General features: G+C 45.1%; 1 protein-coding gene across 3 annotated transcripts in view; it reads right to left on the bottom strand.

Moving 5' to 3' along the window:
* The window catches only part of mbd5 (methyl-CpG binding domain protein 5), a 55,817-nt gene that overhangs the window by 14,209 nt on the left and 27,282 nt on the right, over positions 1-14,326 (bottom strand). For all 3 annotated transcript variants that reach the window (XR_003271313.1, XM_026159964.1, XM_026159965.1), the window contains exons 4-5: positions 11,633-11,804; positions 3,579-5,966 (exon numbers count right to left, since the gene is read on the bottom strand). Coding sequence is in view for 2 of the 3 variants with exons in the window: in XM_026159964.1 (XP_026015749.1) it covers positions 3,579-5,966; positions 11,633-11,804 (2,560 nt within the window). In the remaining variant the exon portion in view is untranslated. The remainder of the gene's footprint in view (positions 1-3,578; positions 5,967-11,632; positions 11,805-14,326) is intronic.

The following is a 14,326-nucleotide window of genomic DNA, read 5'->3' as shown; positions in this document are numbered from 1 at the left end:
TAGAAATAATCATGCTGAAACTAAGTGGAAAATTAATTTTGCTGTAGTTTAACAAAGCCTCAGTGTTTCCATGTGAATATCCTGTATGCAGGAAAGAATAATTAAAATGAGCCACATTTCAACCTAGTATAGTATATCCTTCCTAGTACGCATCCTTTCCTAATGTGAAAGTAAAAATTTACATTAAATATACTAAAAAATAACTGAACAAAAAATCCATCAGATTCTGAGGAGGTCAGATTGGATGACTTGTCATTCTTTTTTAAAATTCTTATTTTAAGTACTTAAAAGAAGAATTAAACAGTACTTTTGACTCTGAAGACTTGAAACCAAACCTCAGGCTATAATTAATCTAATTTAAACATATGCTTCTCCTCCCATCCCTATCTCATGGCCTACAGAAGACCGCCTGAATTTCAATGAGTTGACTTTGGGAAGGGGGGAAAAAAAAAATCAGACCAACAGGGCACCTGGTGATAAGAACAGGTGGCCTGCAGCAGCCCTTGGTGATATTGCCATTATAAACCATACGAGGACACATGGACACACAATGAATACATAAACTCGAAGTCCAGTCCCCTCAGCAGGCAGGAAAGAGGAGGGGGAAATAAAAAAAAATTAAAAATACAAGATGTAGGTTCTTTCAGCAGTTTCAAAAACATACAATCACTCATACACACACAAATAAACAGATGCACATACACACACTGTAATACACAAGCAGCAACAGACACACACACAGGCCTAAACCCTCATCAAAGGCTTCACTCTGGTCTCCATTCAGGGTCTATCGTTACTATAGCGACCGGCTTGCTGGGAGAAGCTCTTTAGAGCGCCCTATCTGGGTTGCTTCCCTTAAAGCGTGATGCAGATCCCATTTCCATCTCCTTACACCATTGACTGATGCTAGCATACAAATAAAACAAAGGGAAACACTGGCTGACTGACAATTAGCCCGGCCTTCCAAAGGATGAGGGGGCTCCCGCTCATTAGCTCGGAGATACTGGAGGAACCTGACGGTCTAAGCTCAGGGCCTATCACCTAAATCCCTCGGTTTTAGCTCGCTCATAACCATAGAAACCACATCTTAATCGAGATTATCGCAGGGAGGGGAGTAAGGGATGTAAACCGAGGTTATTCTGTTTCTATCTGTGTTATTAGGCACATTTTTCCTTAAATAGATCGCTTGGAAAACGGTTCTCGGTTCCCTAAACATGAAAGCAGAAAAACTGCAAAAATACAAGTACACAGCTAAAGCTAGCAGGTCCACTAGAATCACAAGACCGTGTTTGCCTTTTTTTCTTTTTTTAAATTTCCACCATTTTTATAAATCTCTCTTCGTGACTCAACCCAAAGGTACATACCGAACTCCCAGAGAATGTACTTTCCCTTTGAAATTAGCCTATAGATCCCCTTTACCTCCACTTTTGAAAGTCATGGAACTCCCAGCCCAGTCAGCAGTGCATCTTTCGAGGCTCACCCTCCTACCCCAATCCTCTTCTCCAAAAAGAATATTATTTTATCTATAGACAATGGATGGATTAAAAGTTTTAAGTTATAATGTTAAGGGTCTCTATAGCACCACTGCAGGAAACACACCTGAAAAAAACGTCCTGGGCAGAAAAAGTGTGTTTTTTCTTACCTTAATCAGGAAGAAAAATAGGTGTAGCTATACTCATCCACAGACAAGTTAATTTTACAGAAACTCTGAGGGAAGATAACATTTTATTGAACAGATTAATTGATGAATGGGAGGTATGCCTTGTCAACATATATGCTCCCAGTGAGGATGCCCTAGGCTCTGTCAAACATGTATTTAAAATGAATATCAGCTATAGCTCAGGCCTGTTGCTGATGAGGGAAGATTTTCATTGTGTGATGTCTGAATCATTAGACTGGTAACCAACCTCTAGGGCTCCCTTATCACAGGTAAGTAGTAGAGGTGGGAATCACCATACATCCCACGATACGATATTATCACAATACTTAACGCACGATACGATATTATTGCAATTTTTTAAAAATATTTTGCGATATTCAGATTCTGTACATAAAGGTAAACTTTATCAATATTCATTTTATCTAATATCAAAGTCTCACACTCAGTCTTTCTCTCATTTCAGTCAGTTTTATTGTTGACAAACTGAACGGTTTGTATTACAGTCTAGTCCAACTTAACTGAATGCAACCATCTGGTACAATTATAGCTATTCTGAACTATGCAATTTATGAAAACTATGCAGCCCATTCAGGAACTGAAGAATTTGAAAGTAAATTAACTCATTCACTGCCAGCCATTGGCAGTGAATGAGTTAAACCCATTGACTCATTCACTGCAATTGACGGCTATAGACGTCAATGGCAGTGAATGAGTTAAAACAAAATATAATTTTACATTAAATAAAAAAGTTTTAAACTTAATTAAAATAAAACATGTCTTAAATAAAATAAGTAAACTGTCATGTTTATTGCTGCCAAAAAAAAAGTTAAACACATTTGGACAGTGAAGGAATGTCAGGATTCTTGCTCAGAAAAAGGATCAACATGCTCTGAAGTCAGAGCGTGTTCCAGTCCACAAAAACCTTTTTTGTAACAAAATATCGATTTCTGCTGTCCCTGTATCGATACATTATTAGCAAACAAAATATCACGATACTACACAGTATCGATTTCCCCCCCCCACCCCTAGTAAGTAGAATACGCTTGAATATTAAGCTACAGAAGCAGGCCTGGTGGATGTCTGAAGGTCTAAGTTTCCTAAAAGAAGGAGTTTCACATTTTACCCAAGTAGGCACTGTTCCTACACTAGAACAGACTTATTTTTCACCTCACAAGTAGAGATATATAGAATTAAAAATGTTGAGATTCTCCCAATTAGGGACTGAATATACTTGATGTATCGCAAGTTTTTCTATGCACGATGGTTAAAATGGCTTTATCGTAACCATCGAGTATAAATTGCCATGGCAATATTAAGCTGTCTGCATGTAATTCACTATAAGGTTTTTTTCTCCCTCCCACATGCTGCGAACGGATAATTAAAAAAACAAACAAACATTGAATGGCTGATTTGAATGAGTATACCAGTGCAATTTTAGGCACTATGTGGTTTAAAATAACATTTGTTTTTTGGAGGTTATTTAACCATATCGTGATATATATTGTGTATCGTGATGTAGCCAAGAAATATCAAATTAGATTTTCCTCATATTGCCCAGCCCTAATCCCAATCACATTGTCAGACCATTCCCCACTAGTACTTCTCTGGAACACAGGCCACGATGGGAGATTAAATGCATCCCTTCTGAATGATAAAGATTTCACTTCTTTCGTAGCACCAGAGTATTCAACATACATGGCAGTAAATGACACTCTAGTAACGTCTTCCCTTATAGTTTGAGATTGCATAAAATCATACCTTGATAGAGATGGTGTTACCTAGATGGAGGTTTTGAACAATGTGACAGGTTGTAATGAATCCTGAATAAACATTAAGATTATTGATGTTCAGCATTTTCCATACCTTCCTCCTGTTTCTACCTGTCATACAGCTAGAAGTAGGTTTAATCTCATCTCACCTGTCTCGGAGACGCTCTGGGTACAGCTTCCATCACCACCTCCATGTGGAATCACCATGTTAGTCCGTCCCATGCTATGAAGCTGTGAGGGGTGGGGGCCAGGATGCGATAGTGGTGGGGGGTTAGTGTTTGGGCGCCCCAGCGCTATGCCGTCAGGTCCCACCAGTGTGCCGCCTGGCCCCATAGGCCCACAGTTACTCATGGAGGATGCCTGCATCTGAGCCATCATGTCCGGGAACTGGCCTGGACGTGGGCCCAAGTGGCCCCCAGAGGTGTCCATGTTCTGGCAGTGCTGCAGGGTTTCCCCTGGACCCCGCAGCCTCTGCTGGACAAGGAGGTTCTGCTGAGTGCCACCGGGGACCATGCCGGTATTGTCGTTGTAGTGTAGCGGTGCGACTCCTGAAGCGCCGGATGCCGGTCCGGGGTTTAGACCTGGACGATGACCACTGCCTGCCAGGTTGTGAGAACTGTGGCTGCTCATGGACTGAAGAAGCTGGGCCATGGAGGTGTTCGGGTGAAGGTTTCCGAGTCGTCCCACTTTTCGTAGCTGCTCAGTGGCACTGGGGCCCGGCATGTGGTGTCCTCCTATGCCTGGCTTGCTGAGCATGCTATACACCATGTTGTTGTCATGGTTTACGGCACCGCTCCCGGATGATTGCTTTCGTTTGCGCATGGGATCCCTCTGCTGGGCCATGAGCTTGTCTCTGAGAGCTGCCCGGCCGCTCTGGCCCTCAGGAGTGTTGAGCAGCATGGTGGAGTTTGGCGGGAGCATGGGATTTAAAGTGCTGTGTCCTTCCATGCCTCGAGGGCCACTCACGGGGCCAGGATGCCCTCCACCCCCTCCATTACCTCCGCCACCTGCCCCCATGCCTGACATACCAACACCACCAGCAGCCATGCCAGTAGTGCTGTTGCCAGCAGCGCTGAGTTTGTTTTGATTTGCTAGCTGTGCTTTGGCTGCGGCTGACAGGAGGCTGCTGGCGGGGAAGGAAGCGGCATTCTGTTGGTTGAGGATCTGGTTGAGGGGCATCCCCAGGAGTCCCGGGTGACCCTTCTGGGAAGCACTGGGCGTGGCCAGAGAAGATGACGAGGAGGAGGAAGAGGTTGGAGAGTACATGGGATTGCCGTGCTGCTGGGCGCCAATTGAATTTGCCATACCGGGCAGCAGCTGGGAGTCTTTGTACTGATGGAGTGCATCGGTTTTGTTAGTGGAGGGGCTGGAGGGCATGGCGGGCCTGGGAGACCCCATAGCTGATCGAGGGGAACGAGGAGGAACCTTTATGGTGCCACACGGGGCCTGATGTCCCGAGGGCATCGCAAAGTTACCGTGGTCAGAGGAGGTGGAGGATGAACGCGAGCGATGAGGGGAGGCCTCTATTCTCCCAAGCGCAGGCCCAGCCATGTGGACAGGTGAGGTAACGGGGGAGGGAGACATGGAGGAAGCCGGACCACCCTGCTGAGTCCTTTGAACATGGCCACCATGACCCACAGGCCCAGGCTTCACTGTGGGTAACGGTAAGTTGCTTGGCAAGGGAACAATGGCGGGAGGGGGTATGTTTACATTCATCACTGGTACCTGAGAGTGGATGTTAGGCTGGAAGTTGGAGGGTGTTGGGGCATTGGTGGGAGTCAGGCTGACTGGCTTGTTAGGGATGGGGTCCAGGATGCCTAAGGGGTCCTTTTCAGACGTTAACTGCCTTTTCTGGAGGGCACAGGATGGCGGTATGGATGGAGGGGGCGGTACAGGGTGCACAGGGGGCTGTGTTTTATGGTGAAATGTTGCACGGGGCATATCCATACCAGGGGGGAAGTTCCCCCGCGGCATGTTCATGTTAATGACAGGGCTTTTGGCAGTGGCCGTTGGGGAGAGGGGCGTGCTAGTCCTTCCTGTCATGGCACACGATGGCTGGCCCGCTGGGGAGCCGTGAAGCATCACACTAGGCGGGGAAAGAGGTGTCCTAGTGTTTCCGTGGATAGAGGCTGAGCCAGGGCTACCGCCTCCTGGAAACCCACAAGGATTGGTCCTTGTAAAGCCCTCAGGGCTGCCCAGAGTTTCTGTACTGGGAGACTGCGAGCCATCTCCATAAAGCTTAGCACCAGATGGAGGTGGGCTCAACATGCCTCCATACCCGGACCGGTAAGGGGATTTAGGGCCTGGCTCCCCGCTGCCCAGCCTCTGCAGCCTGGGGTACCCAGGGTAATGCTCTGGCTGCTGGGCTCCACCCAACTCCTGGGGTGGATACAGCCTCTGCTGCTGCTGTCCGCCTGCCATCATCACCTTGAAAGGGTTCTTACAGTCAGGGCCAACAGAGTTGGGCACGCCATCGTGGGGTTTAGTCCTTATTGCTCGTTGAGTTGTGGAATGCACAGCAACCACAGATGATGTACCTTAAAGAGAAAAAAAAAGACAGAAAAGGAAAGTCTGAGTTAAACCAGGACCAACAGCTTGGAGAAAACATTAGTCAGAAGAAGAAAGTAACTATTATTCACCTCCATGTGTAGTTTAACTCAAAATGTAGGACTTTAATAGGCTGGCAAGTTATTTACCAAGAGAGCCTTCTTCCTTCTTGGAAATATCGCTAGAATAAGACAATTATACACAACATATACAAGATGGCGCTGGAGTGACGGCAGCCTTTCCAAGTAGCTCTGCAACACCGCACCTTTTTCTTAACTTTAACTTTTTTTAGACTAGGCTTTAAAACTTTATTTCACCTTCCTCTAGTTACTCTACTTATACCTCTTAGATATAGTGATACAAGATGGATAATGCTCCTCCCTTAGTTATGCTGCAATCCGGTTGTTCAGTCTGACGTCACTAGCCGTGTCTGGGTCTAAGCTCTGCTGCAGGTCCATATATCAAACGATCACTATGGCATTACTGAGAGTTGAAAAACTGTCTAAAGTCTTTCATCTTTAATAAAATGATCAGCGTTCTGCTCTACCAGGTGTAACAATTGAGTTTAACATCCAGGCATCCATGAAAACGGAATTTATGACATTTAACGGAGTTAGAAGTTAACAGGAAGTTAGCTCGCTAGCTTCTATCTAAATACAATATAGCATGTCCTGACTGCGGGGTTTTGGAAACAAATTAAAACGTACAGCTCTGTTATCACTTCCAGCATAAATGAAGACAGAAAACTAAACAGCAGTGATGTTTGTAGGGTTACTGAAGTTGGGCTAGCTGGTATATAATGATGTGCTACGTGACCGCTAGCGACACAGCTATGTTAGCATAATATAAACAAGCTAACTTTTTTTCCACTCGATAAAAGTTAACGTGAGTGTTCTCGGTGGTCAGGAACAAATGTAATCGCATGGCAGGATGCTGTAAAAGGACCAAACTTCAGCCAGGAGAACAACTGAGATAATCCATCCACAATACGAGCTTAGTCATTCATATACTGCTGCATGGGCTGGGCTGTAGTTACATCCTAAGGTTTTAAAAACTGAGCTTAAATAAATGATTAGCGGTAATAAAAGCCGAGGGAGGTCAACAGTGATCACTGACTGTTTTAGGAGCTTTTTGAGATCAAATAGAAGAAAATACATAACATTAAACATGTTAACAACACAAAAGCCATATTAAACGCAGACTACTTTAGACCCGGAAGTAAGATTCGTCGCGTCATCACTGAACAACCGGATAGACGTAGGCTGCCGGGGGATTCCCATGATGCATTGAGTTTTTCCTTTCCAGTCACCTTTCTCACTCACTATGTATTAACAGACCTCTCTGCATTGAATCATACTTGTTATTAACCTCTGTCTCTCTTCCACAGCATGTCTTGTATCCTGTCTTCCTTCTCTCACCCCAACCGGTCGCAGCAGATGACCGCCCCTCCCTGAGCCTGGTTCTGCCGGAGGTTTCTTCCTGTTAAAAGGGAGTTTTTCCTTCCCACTGTCGCCAAAGTGCTTGCTCATAGGGGGTCATATGATTGTTGGGTTTTTCTCTGTATCTATGAAGCGCCTTGAGGCGATTTTTGTTGTGATTTGGCGCTATATAAATAAAATTGAATTGAATTGAATTGAATTAATGCACTTTTTAAAACTTCTGGAACCAGCTCCTTCATCTATTCGAGAGCGGAGCTGCTGGCACTAAGAACAAAGGGACAGATCGGCATGCGACACAACATCCCGGCTGAGATAAAGAGGAGCTACAGAGGCTGCAAAGCTGGAGCGAGGAGAGCGGATCACCGGAGGCGATTCAAACCATCAATCCCGACAGTTAATGGGCAACGTGAACTCGTTACAGAGTGTAGCTTACCGTGAGTGTAGCTTGTTTATCTTCACGGAGACGTGGCTAACCGAGCTAACGCCGCAGGCTAACGTAGACCTATGCGGTTTCACATCCGTGAGAGCCGATAGGGACACGCAGGCCAGCGGAAAAAGCAGAGGTGGGGGACTCATTGTCTACGTTAACAACAGATACTGTAACCCTGGACACGTCTCCGTTAAAGTTTCGGTATGCCGCCCGGACCTGAAGCTGCTAGCTGTTAGCTTGCGGCCATATTATCTACCTCAGGAGTTCAGTCATGTGATCTGTGTGTGTGTTTACATCCCTCCGAGGGCCGACGCAGCAGCTGCCTGTGAGAAAATACACACAGTCAAAGCAAGACTTCAGACACAAAACCCCGAGGCTTTCATTATTATATCTGGAGACTTTAATCATGCCACACTGGACTCTACTCTGGCTGCTTTTCACCAGTTTGTGAATTGTCCCACAAGGAGCAACAGGACAATTGACCTACTGTATGCTAATGTGAGCAATGCATACAGAGCCACCCCCCTCCCCCCACTAGGGAAGTCAGACCACAACCTGGTTTACCTACAGCCACAATACACACACCTCGTCCAAAGGCAGCCTGTCACAACGCGCTCCATCCGGAGATGGACCCCAGAAAAGGAGGATGCTCTGAGAGACCGCTATGACACCACAGACTGGGATGTGCTTCTGAGCCCACATGGTGAGGACATAGAGGGGGCGACACACTGTCTTACAGACTACCTCAACTTTTGTGTGGACACAGTCGCCCCTGCTAAGACGGCATGGTGTTATCCTAATAATACTTCCGTGGGTAACACAGGAAGTCAAAGCTGTCCTCAACATGAAGAAGAAGGCTTTCAGGAGCAAAGTGAAGGTGGAGATGAAAGCAGCACAGCAGGAGGTGAAACGCTGCCTGAGGGAAGCAAAGGACACCTACAGGAGGAAGGTGGAGCAGAAGTTGGAGAGGAACAATATGAGGGAGGTCTGGAATGGTGTGAAAACCATCACAGGCCACAACACCAAGAAAAGCACAGTGGGGGGGACTGTGGAGAAGGCAAACAAACTCAACAACTTCTTCAACAGATTTGACCAGCCCACAACCCCCCCACCCTCACCCTCACCTTTACTACAGAGTCCTCTCCCCACTCTCCTACCTCCCTCGCTTTCCCCCCTTCCTGACACCATGACACCCCCCTCCTCCAATCCCTCTCTCAGCAGCAAGACATCTCCCCCCCCCTCCTCCCAAACATCTCCCAGTGTCACAGTGGATCAGGTCAGGAGACAACTGAGGAAGCTTCGCCCCAGAAAGGCAGCAGGCCCAGACAAGGTGTGTCCTAGGATGCTAAAGGCATGTGCTGCTGAACTTGGGGAGCCGCTACAACGAGTCTTCAATCTCAGTCTGCGACTGGGGAGAGTGCCCGCCCTATGGAAGACATCCTGCATCGTCCCGGTCCCCAAAAAGAACCGGCCCAATGAGCTGAATGACTTCCGACCGGTGGCACTGACGTCACATCTTATGGAGACTCTAGAGCGGCTCTTCCTCAACAACCTCCGACCACAGGTACAACATGCCCAGGACCCACTACAGTTTGCATACAAGGCAGATGTCGGAGTGGAGGATGCCATCCTGTACCTCCTGCATAGAGCCCACTCACACCTGCATGGGGGAAAAGGCACGGTCAGGATCCTGTTTCTTGACTTTTCCAGTGCCTTTAATACCATCCGGCCCTGTATGCTTCAGGAAAAACTGAACAGGATGGAGGTGGACCCCTGCCTGGTGGCTTGGATCTCCGACTACCTCACCGACAGACCACAGTACGTCAGGCTGAAGGACATCACGTCTGACACAGTGGTCAGCAGCACAGGAGCACCACAGGGAACTGTGCTGTCCCCTCTTCTCTTCACCCTGTACACCTCTGACTTCTGCTACAACTCTGAATTATGCCACATTCAGAAGTTTGCAGATGACACAGCCATCATGGGGTGTATCTGGGATGATCAGGAAGAGGAGTACAGAAGTCTGGTGAGGAACTTTGTCGCATGGAGTCACACAAACCACCTGCAACTCAACACCTCAAAGACTAAGGAACTGGTTGTGGACTTCGGGAGGTCCAGAGAAGGTCCACTGCCAGTTCAGATAGAGGGGGAGGAGGTGGAGGTGGTCAACAAGTACAAGTACCTCGGGCTGTGGGTGGACAATAAACTGGACTGGTCATGCAACACAGAGCACCTGTATAAAAAAGCCCAAAGCCGACTGTACTTCCTCAGGAGGCTGAGGTCTTTTAACATGTGCAGGAAGCTCCTGAGGATGTTTTACCAGTCAGTGGTTGCTGGAGTACTTTTCTATGCTGTGGTGTGCTGGGGGAGCAGCACAGCAAAGAAGGACTCATCCAGGCTGGAGAAACTGATCAGGAGGGCTAGCTCTGTGGTCGGCATGAAGCTGGACACTCTGGTGACAGTGGCAGAGAAAAGGACATTAAAGAAACTGATGGACATTATGGACAATGCCAGGCATCCTCTGCACACGGCCATTAACAACCAGAAGAGTCTGTTCAGTGACAGGTTGCTTCTCCCAAAGACAAGAACTAACAGACTTAAAAACATCCTTTGTCCCACACGCCATCAGACTGTTTAACTCCTCTCTGGAGGGGAGAGGGAGGGGAAACAGGAGGACAAAGGAGGGGGGAACAACTAAGCTGTAGTGCCTCTTCACCTCACTGTGCAATACCTTTGTGCAATACTTTTGTTAATAGTCAACGGTGCAATAGACTCCATACTTGAAATGTGCAATTCACTTGTATTTTTATTTTTATTCCTATTTATTCTATTTATCCCCTTCGTATATTTTATTTATATATGTCTTTGTGTATATATATATATATATATATATATATATATATATATATATATATATATATATATATATATATATATATATATATATATATATATATATATATATATATGTGTGTGTGTGTGTGTGTGTATATATATATATATATATATATGTATAAAAATATTCTGTAACTGTAACTTCTGTCGGTGTTGTGCTTTTGGAAACCGAATTTCCCAGAGGAACCCACCCGAGGGATTAATAAAGTTTTATCTTATCTTATCTTATCTCTTAATTCCTAACTCAACGTGATTATGAAACACTTGTGCATTCACTTCAAATGAACCAGATTATTGTGGTGCTCGCTATGCTGGACTCCCTAATAATACAAACTGAGAATAATCTAAAAAGTTCTTAAACACACACCTTTTTAATCTTACATATAACTGACTTTCAGTAGTACAACTGTAAAGGTGGATTGACCATTAGCAGACACAAAACAGATAGGTGATTTCTTGATTATTTTCATATTACTCTATATCTATTACTTCCAAGTTTGTGTCAATAAATTTCTCTCTGCATCTCCCTCTCTCTTCTTTTTCTCTGTTTTATACATCTTAAAGTATGATTTATATATGAATAGACGGTAATTTTAAGTATTTATGATTGTCTTTATTTTCGAGTTCAAATAAAAGTGAGTGGATTTGACAGAATATCACAGAGGCAACGTGAAAGGCCTGAAAACCTCCAAATATTTCATTTGCTTATTGTGTATAAGTTCAGCTAGAATTTTGAACTTCTACAATGGATAAATTACTTACCAAACTCACTGATATTTTCCAAAACTAGGACGTAAATTACATCAACACTGTCCTCTTTCATTTGGATTTATTGGAGCTAACTTCCAAGTGTCCTGACAAATGGTTTCAGAGCTGTAACGTATACTCGTACCTCCTCCTGAACTGGTCAGTGCCAGAGGCGGGTGCGTCTCCATGCTCTTGTGCAGTGTGGCCACAGCCAGCAGCTTCCTCTTGTGAATGCAGAGTTTGGTGACATCTTCGTCTGCTTTCACATCCTCCGCTGTCCTCTGTTTGACAGCTGCCCCGGGGTCGAAGTTGAACACCTGAGGAGATAAATAAAAGTGGATAGAAGTCACTGAACTGACTTGGTCATTGTTTTGCTTGTTTACTCACAATCATCAAAGGAGCTTGCAAAGAAAAGCGTCTGGACTTCTTTAAGTTGCTTGAAGATGTTTCACCTCAGAACTGAAGAAGCTTCTTCAGTTCTAAGTAGTTTAAGTTTACTCACAATCTTTTTGCTTAATTAATTTACGTTTTGCACCATGTTTCTGTGCTCTCATGCAATGGCCTTTATTGTTAGCCATTTAATTGGTTTTATTCCCCATTTTCTGTCATATATACTTATACAGTGGGGCAAAAAAGTATTTAGTCAGCCACCGATTGTGCAAGTTCCCCCACTTAAAATGATGACAGAGGTCAGTAATTTGCACCAGAGGTACACTTCAACTGTGAGAGACAGAATGTGAAAAAAAATTCCATGAATCCACATGGTAGGATTTGTAAAGAATTTATTCGTAAATCAGGGTGGAAAATAAGTATTTGGTCACCTCAAACAAGGAAAATCTCTGGCTCTCACAGACCTGTAACGTCTTCTGTAAGAAGCTTTTCTGTCCCCCACTCGTTACCTGTATGAATGGCACCTGTTTGAACTCATCATCTGTATAAAAGACACCTGTCCACAGCCTCAAACAGTCAGACTCCAAACTCCGCCATGGCCAAGACCAAAGAGCTTTCGAAGGACACCAGGAAAAGTATTGTAGACCTGCACCAGACTGGGAAGAGTGAATCTACAATAGGCAAGCAGCTTGGTGTGAAAAAATCAACTGTGGGAGCAATCATCAGAAAATGGAAGACATACAAGACCACTGATAATCTCCCTCGATCTGGGGCTCCACGCAAGATCTCATCCCGTGGGGTCAAAATGATCATGAGAACGGTGAGCAAAGATCCCAGAACCACACGGGGGGGCCTGGTGAATGACCTGCAGAGAGCTGGGACCAAAGTAACAAAGGTCACCATCAGTAACACACTACAACGGCAGGGAATCAAATCCCGCAGTGCCAGACGTGTTCCGCTGCTGAAGCCAGTGCATGTCCAGGCCCGTCTGAAGTTTGCCAGAGAGCACATGGATGATACAGCAGAGGATTGGGAGAATGTCATGTGGTCAGATGAAACCAAAGTAGAACTTTTTGGTATAAACTCAACTCGTCGTGTTTGGAGGACGAAGAATACTGAGTTGCATCCCAAGAACACCATACCTACTGTGAAGCATGGGGGTGGAAACATCATGCTATGGGGCTGTTTTTCTGCCAAGGGGACAGGACGACTGATCCGTGTTAAGGACAGAATGAATGGGGCCATGTATCGTGAGATTTTGAGCCAAAGCCTCCTTCCATCAGTGAGAACTTTGAAGATGAAACGAGGCTGGGTCTTCCAACATGACAATGATCCAAAACACACCGCCCGGGCAACAAAGGAGTGGCTCTGTAAGGAGCATTTGAAAGTCCTGGAGTGGCCTAGCCAGTCTCCAGACCTCAACCCCATAGAAAATCTGTGGCGGGAGTTGAAAGTCCGTGTTGCTCGGCGACAGCCCCAAAACATCACTGCTCTCGAGAAGATCTGCATGGAGGAATGGGCCAAAATACCAGCTACTGTGTGTGCAAACCTGGTAAAGACCTATAGTAAACGTTTGACCTCTGTTATTGCCAACAAAGGTTATGTTACAAAGTATTGAGTTGTATTTTTGTTATTGACCAAATACTTATTTTCCACCCTGATTTACGAATAAATTCTTTACAAATCCTACCATGTGGATTCATGGATTTTTTTTTTTTCACATTCTGTCTCTCACAGTTGAAGTGTACCTCTGGTGCAAATTACTGACCTCTGTCATCATTTTAGGTGGGGGAACTTGCACAATCGGTGGCTGACTAAATACTTTTTTGCCCCACTGTATATCATATACACTGTTAATCAAATTCACCATACCCAGGATGCCTTTTTCATATCTGTCTTTATTTATCAACACATTATCAATCGGGTCAAGCGGTCACACAAAGGTTGAGCACCTCCCCAATGAGAAAAAAAGTGAAGTGCACTGGCAGCACAACAACTGGTTTTACAAAGGAAGATAAAACTGATATAAAACGACATAAAGCAGACTGAAACCAGCACAGCTGCTGCAGACAGCTCAGCAGACTGCGAGTGAGAGTGAAGCGCATTAAAAGCACCGTGTGAATGTGAGAGAGCTTTAAGTGCTTTGGTCAGTACGACTAAAAAGGTGCTGCTGTAATACTAAAGTTTAGCCTATTTGTATCCAGGAAAAAAAAAACCTGACAGCAGAGATCAACTGGGACCTCTATCATTAAGGTTCCAGTCACATCAGAGCAAGCAGTCTTCTCATGACTAGTAAAAGAGCTAACTTGTCATCCAGGAGTTGAGCATGCAACCTCTGGGCAACACTTTCAATCTCAAGATCACTATACAGGCAACCTGTCTTCAAACAATCACAGTCCAACTCAGATTGACTGCAATCACCCTCAGATTGGTGAAGGTTTGCAAACAA

This window comes from Astatotilapia calliptera, chromosome 23 (genome assembly GCF_900246225.1).
Source record: "Astatotilapia calliptera chromosome 23, fAstCal1.2, whole genome shotgun sequence".
Lineage (NCBI taxonomy): Eukaryota > Metazoa > Chordata > Actinopteri > Cichliformes > Cichlidae > Astatotilapia > Astatotilapia calliptera.
Note: the sequence above shows the minus strand (reverse complement) of the source record. Positions and strands in the feature narration are given on the sequence as shown.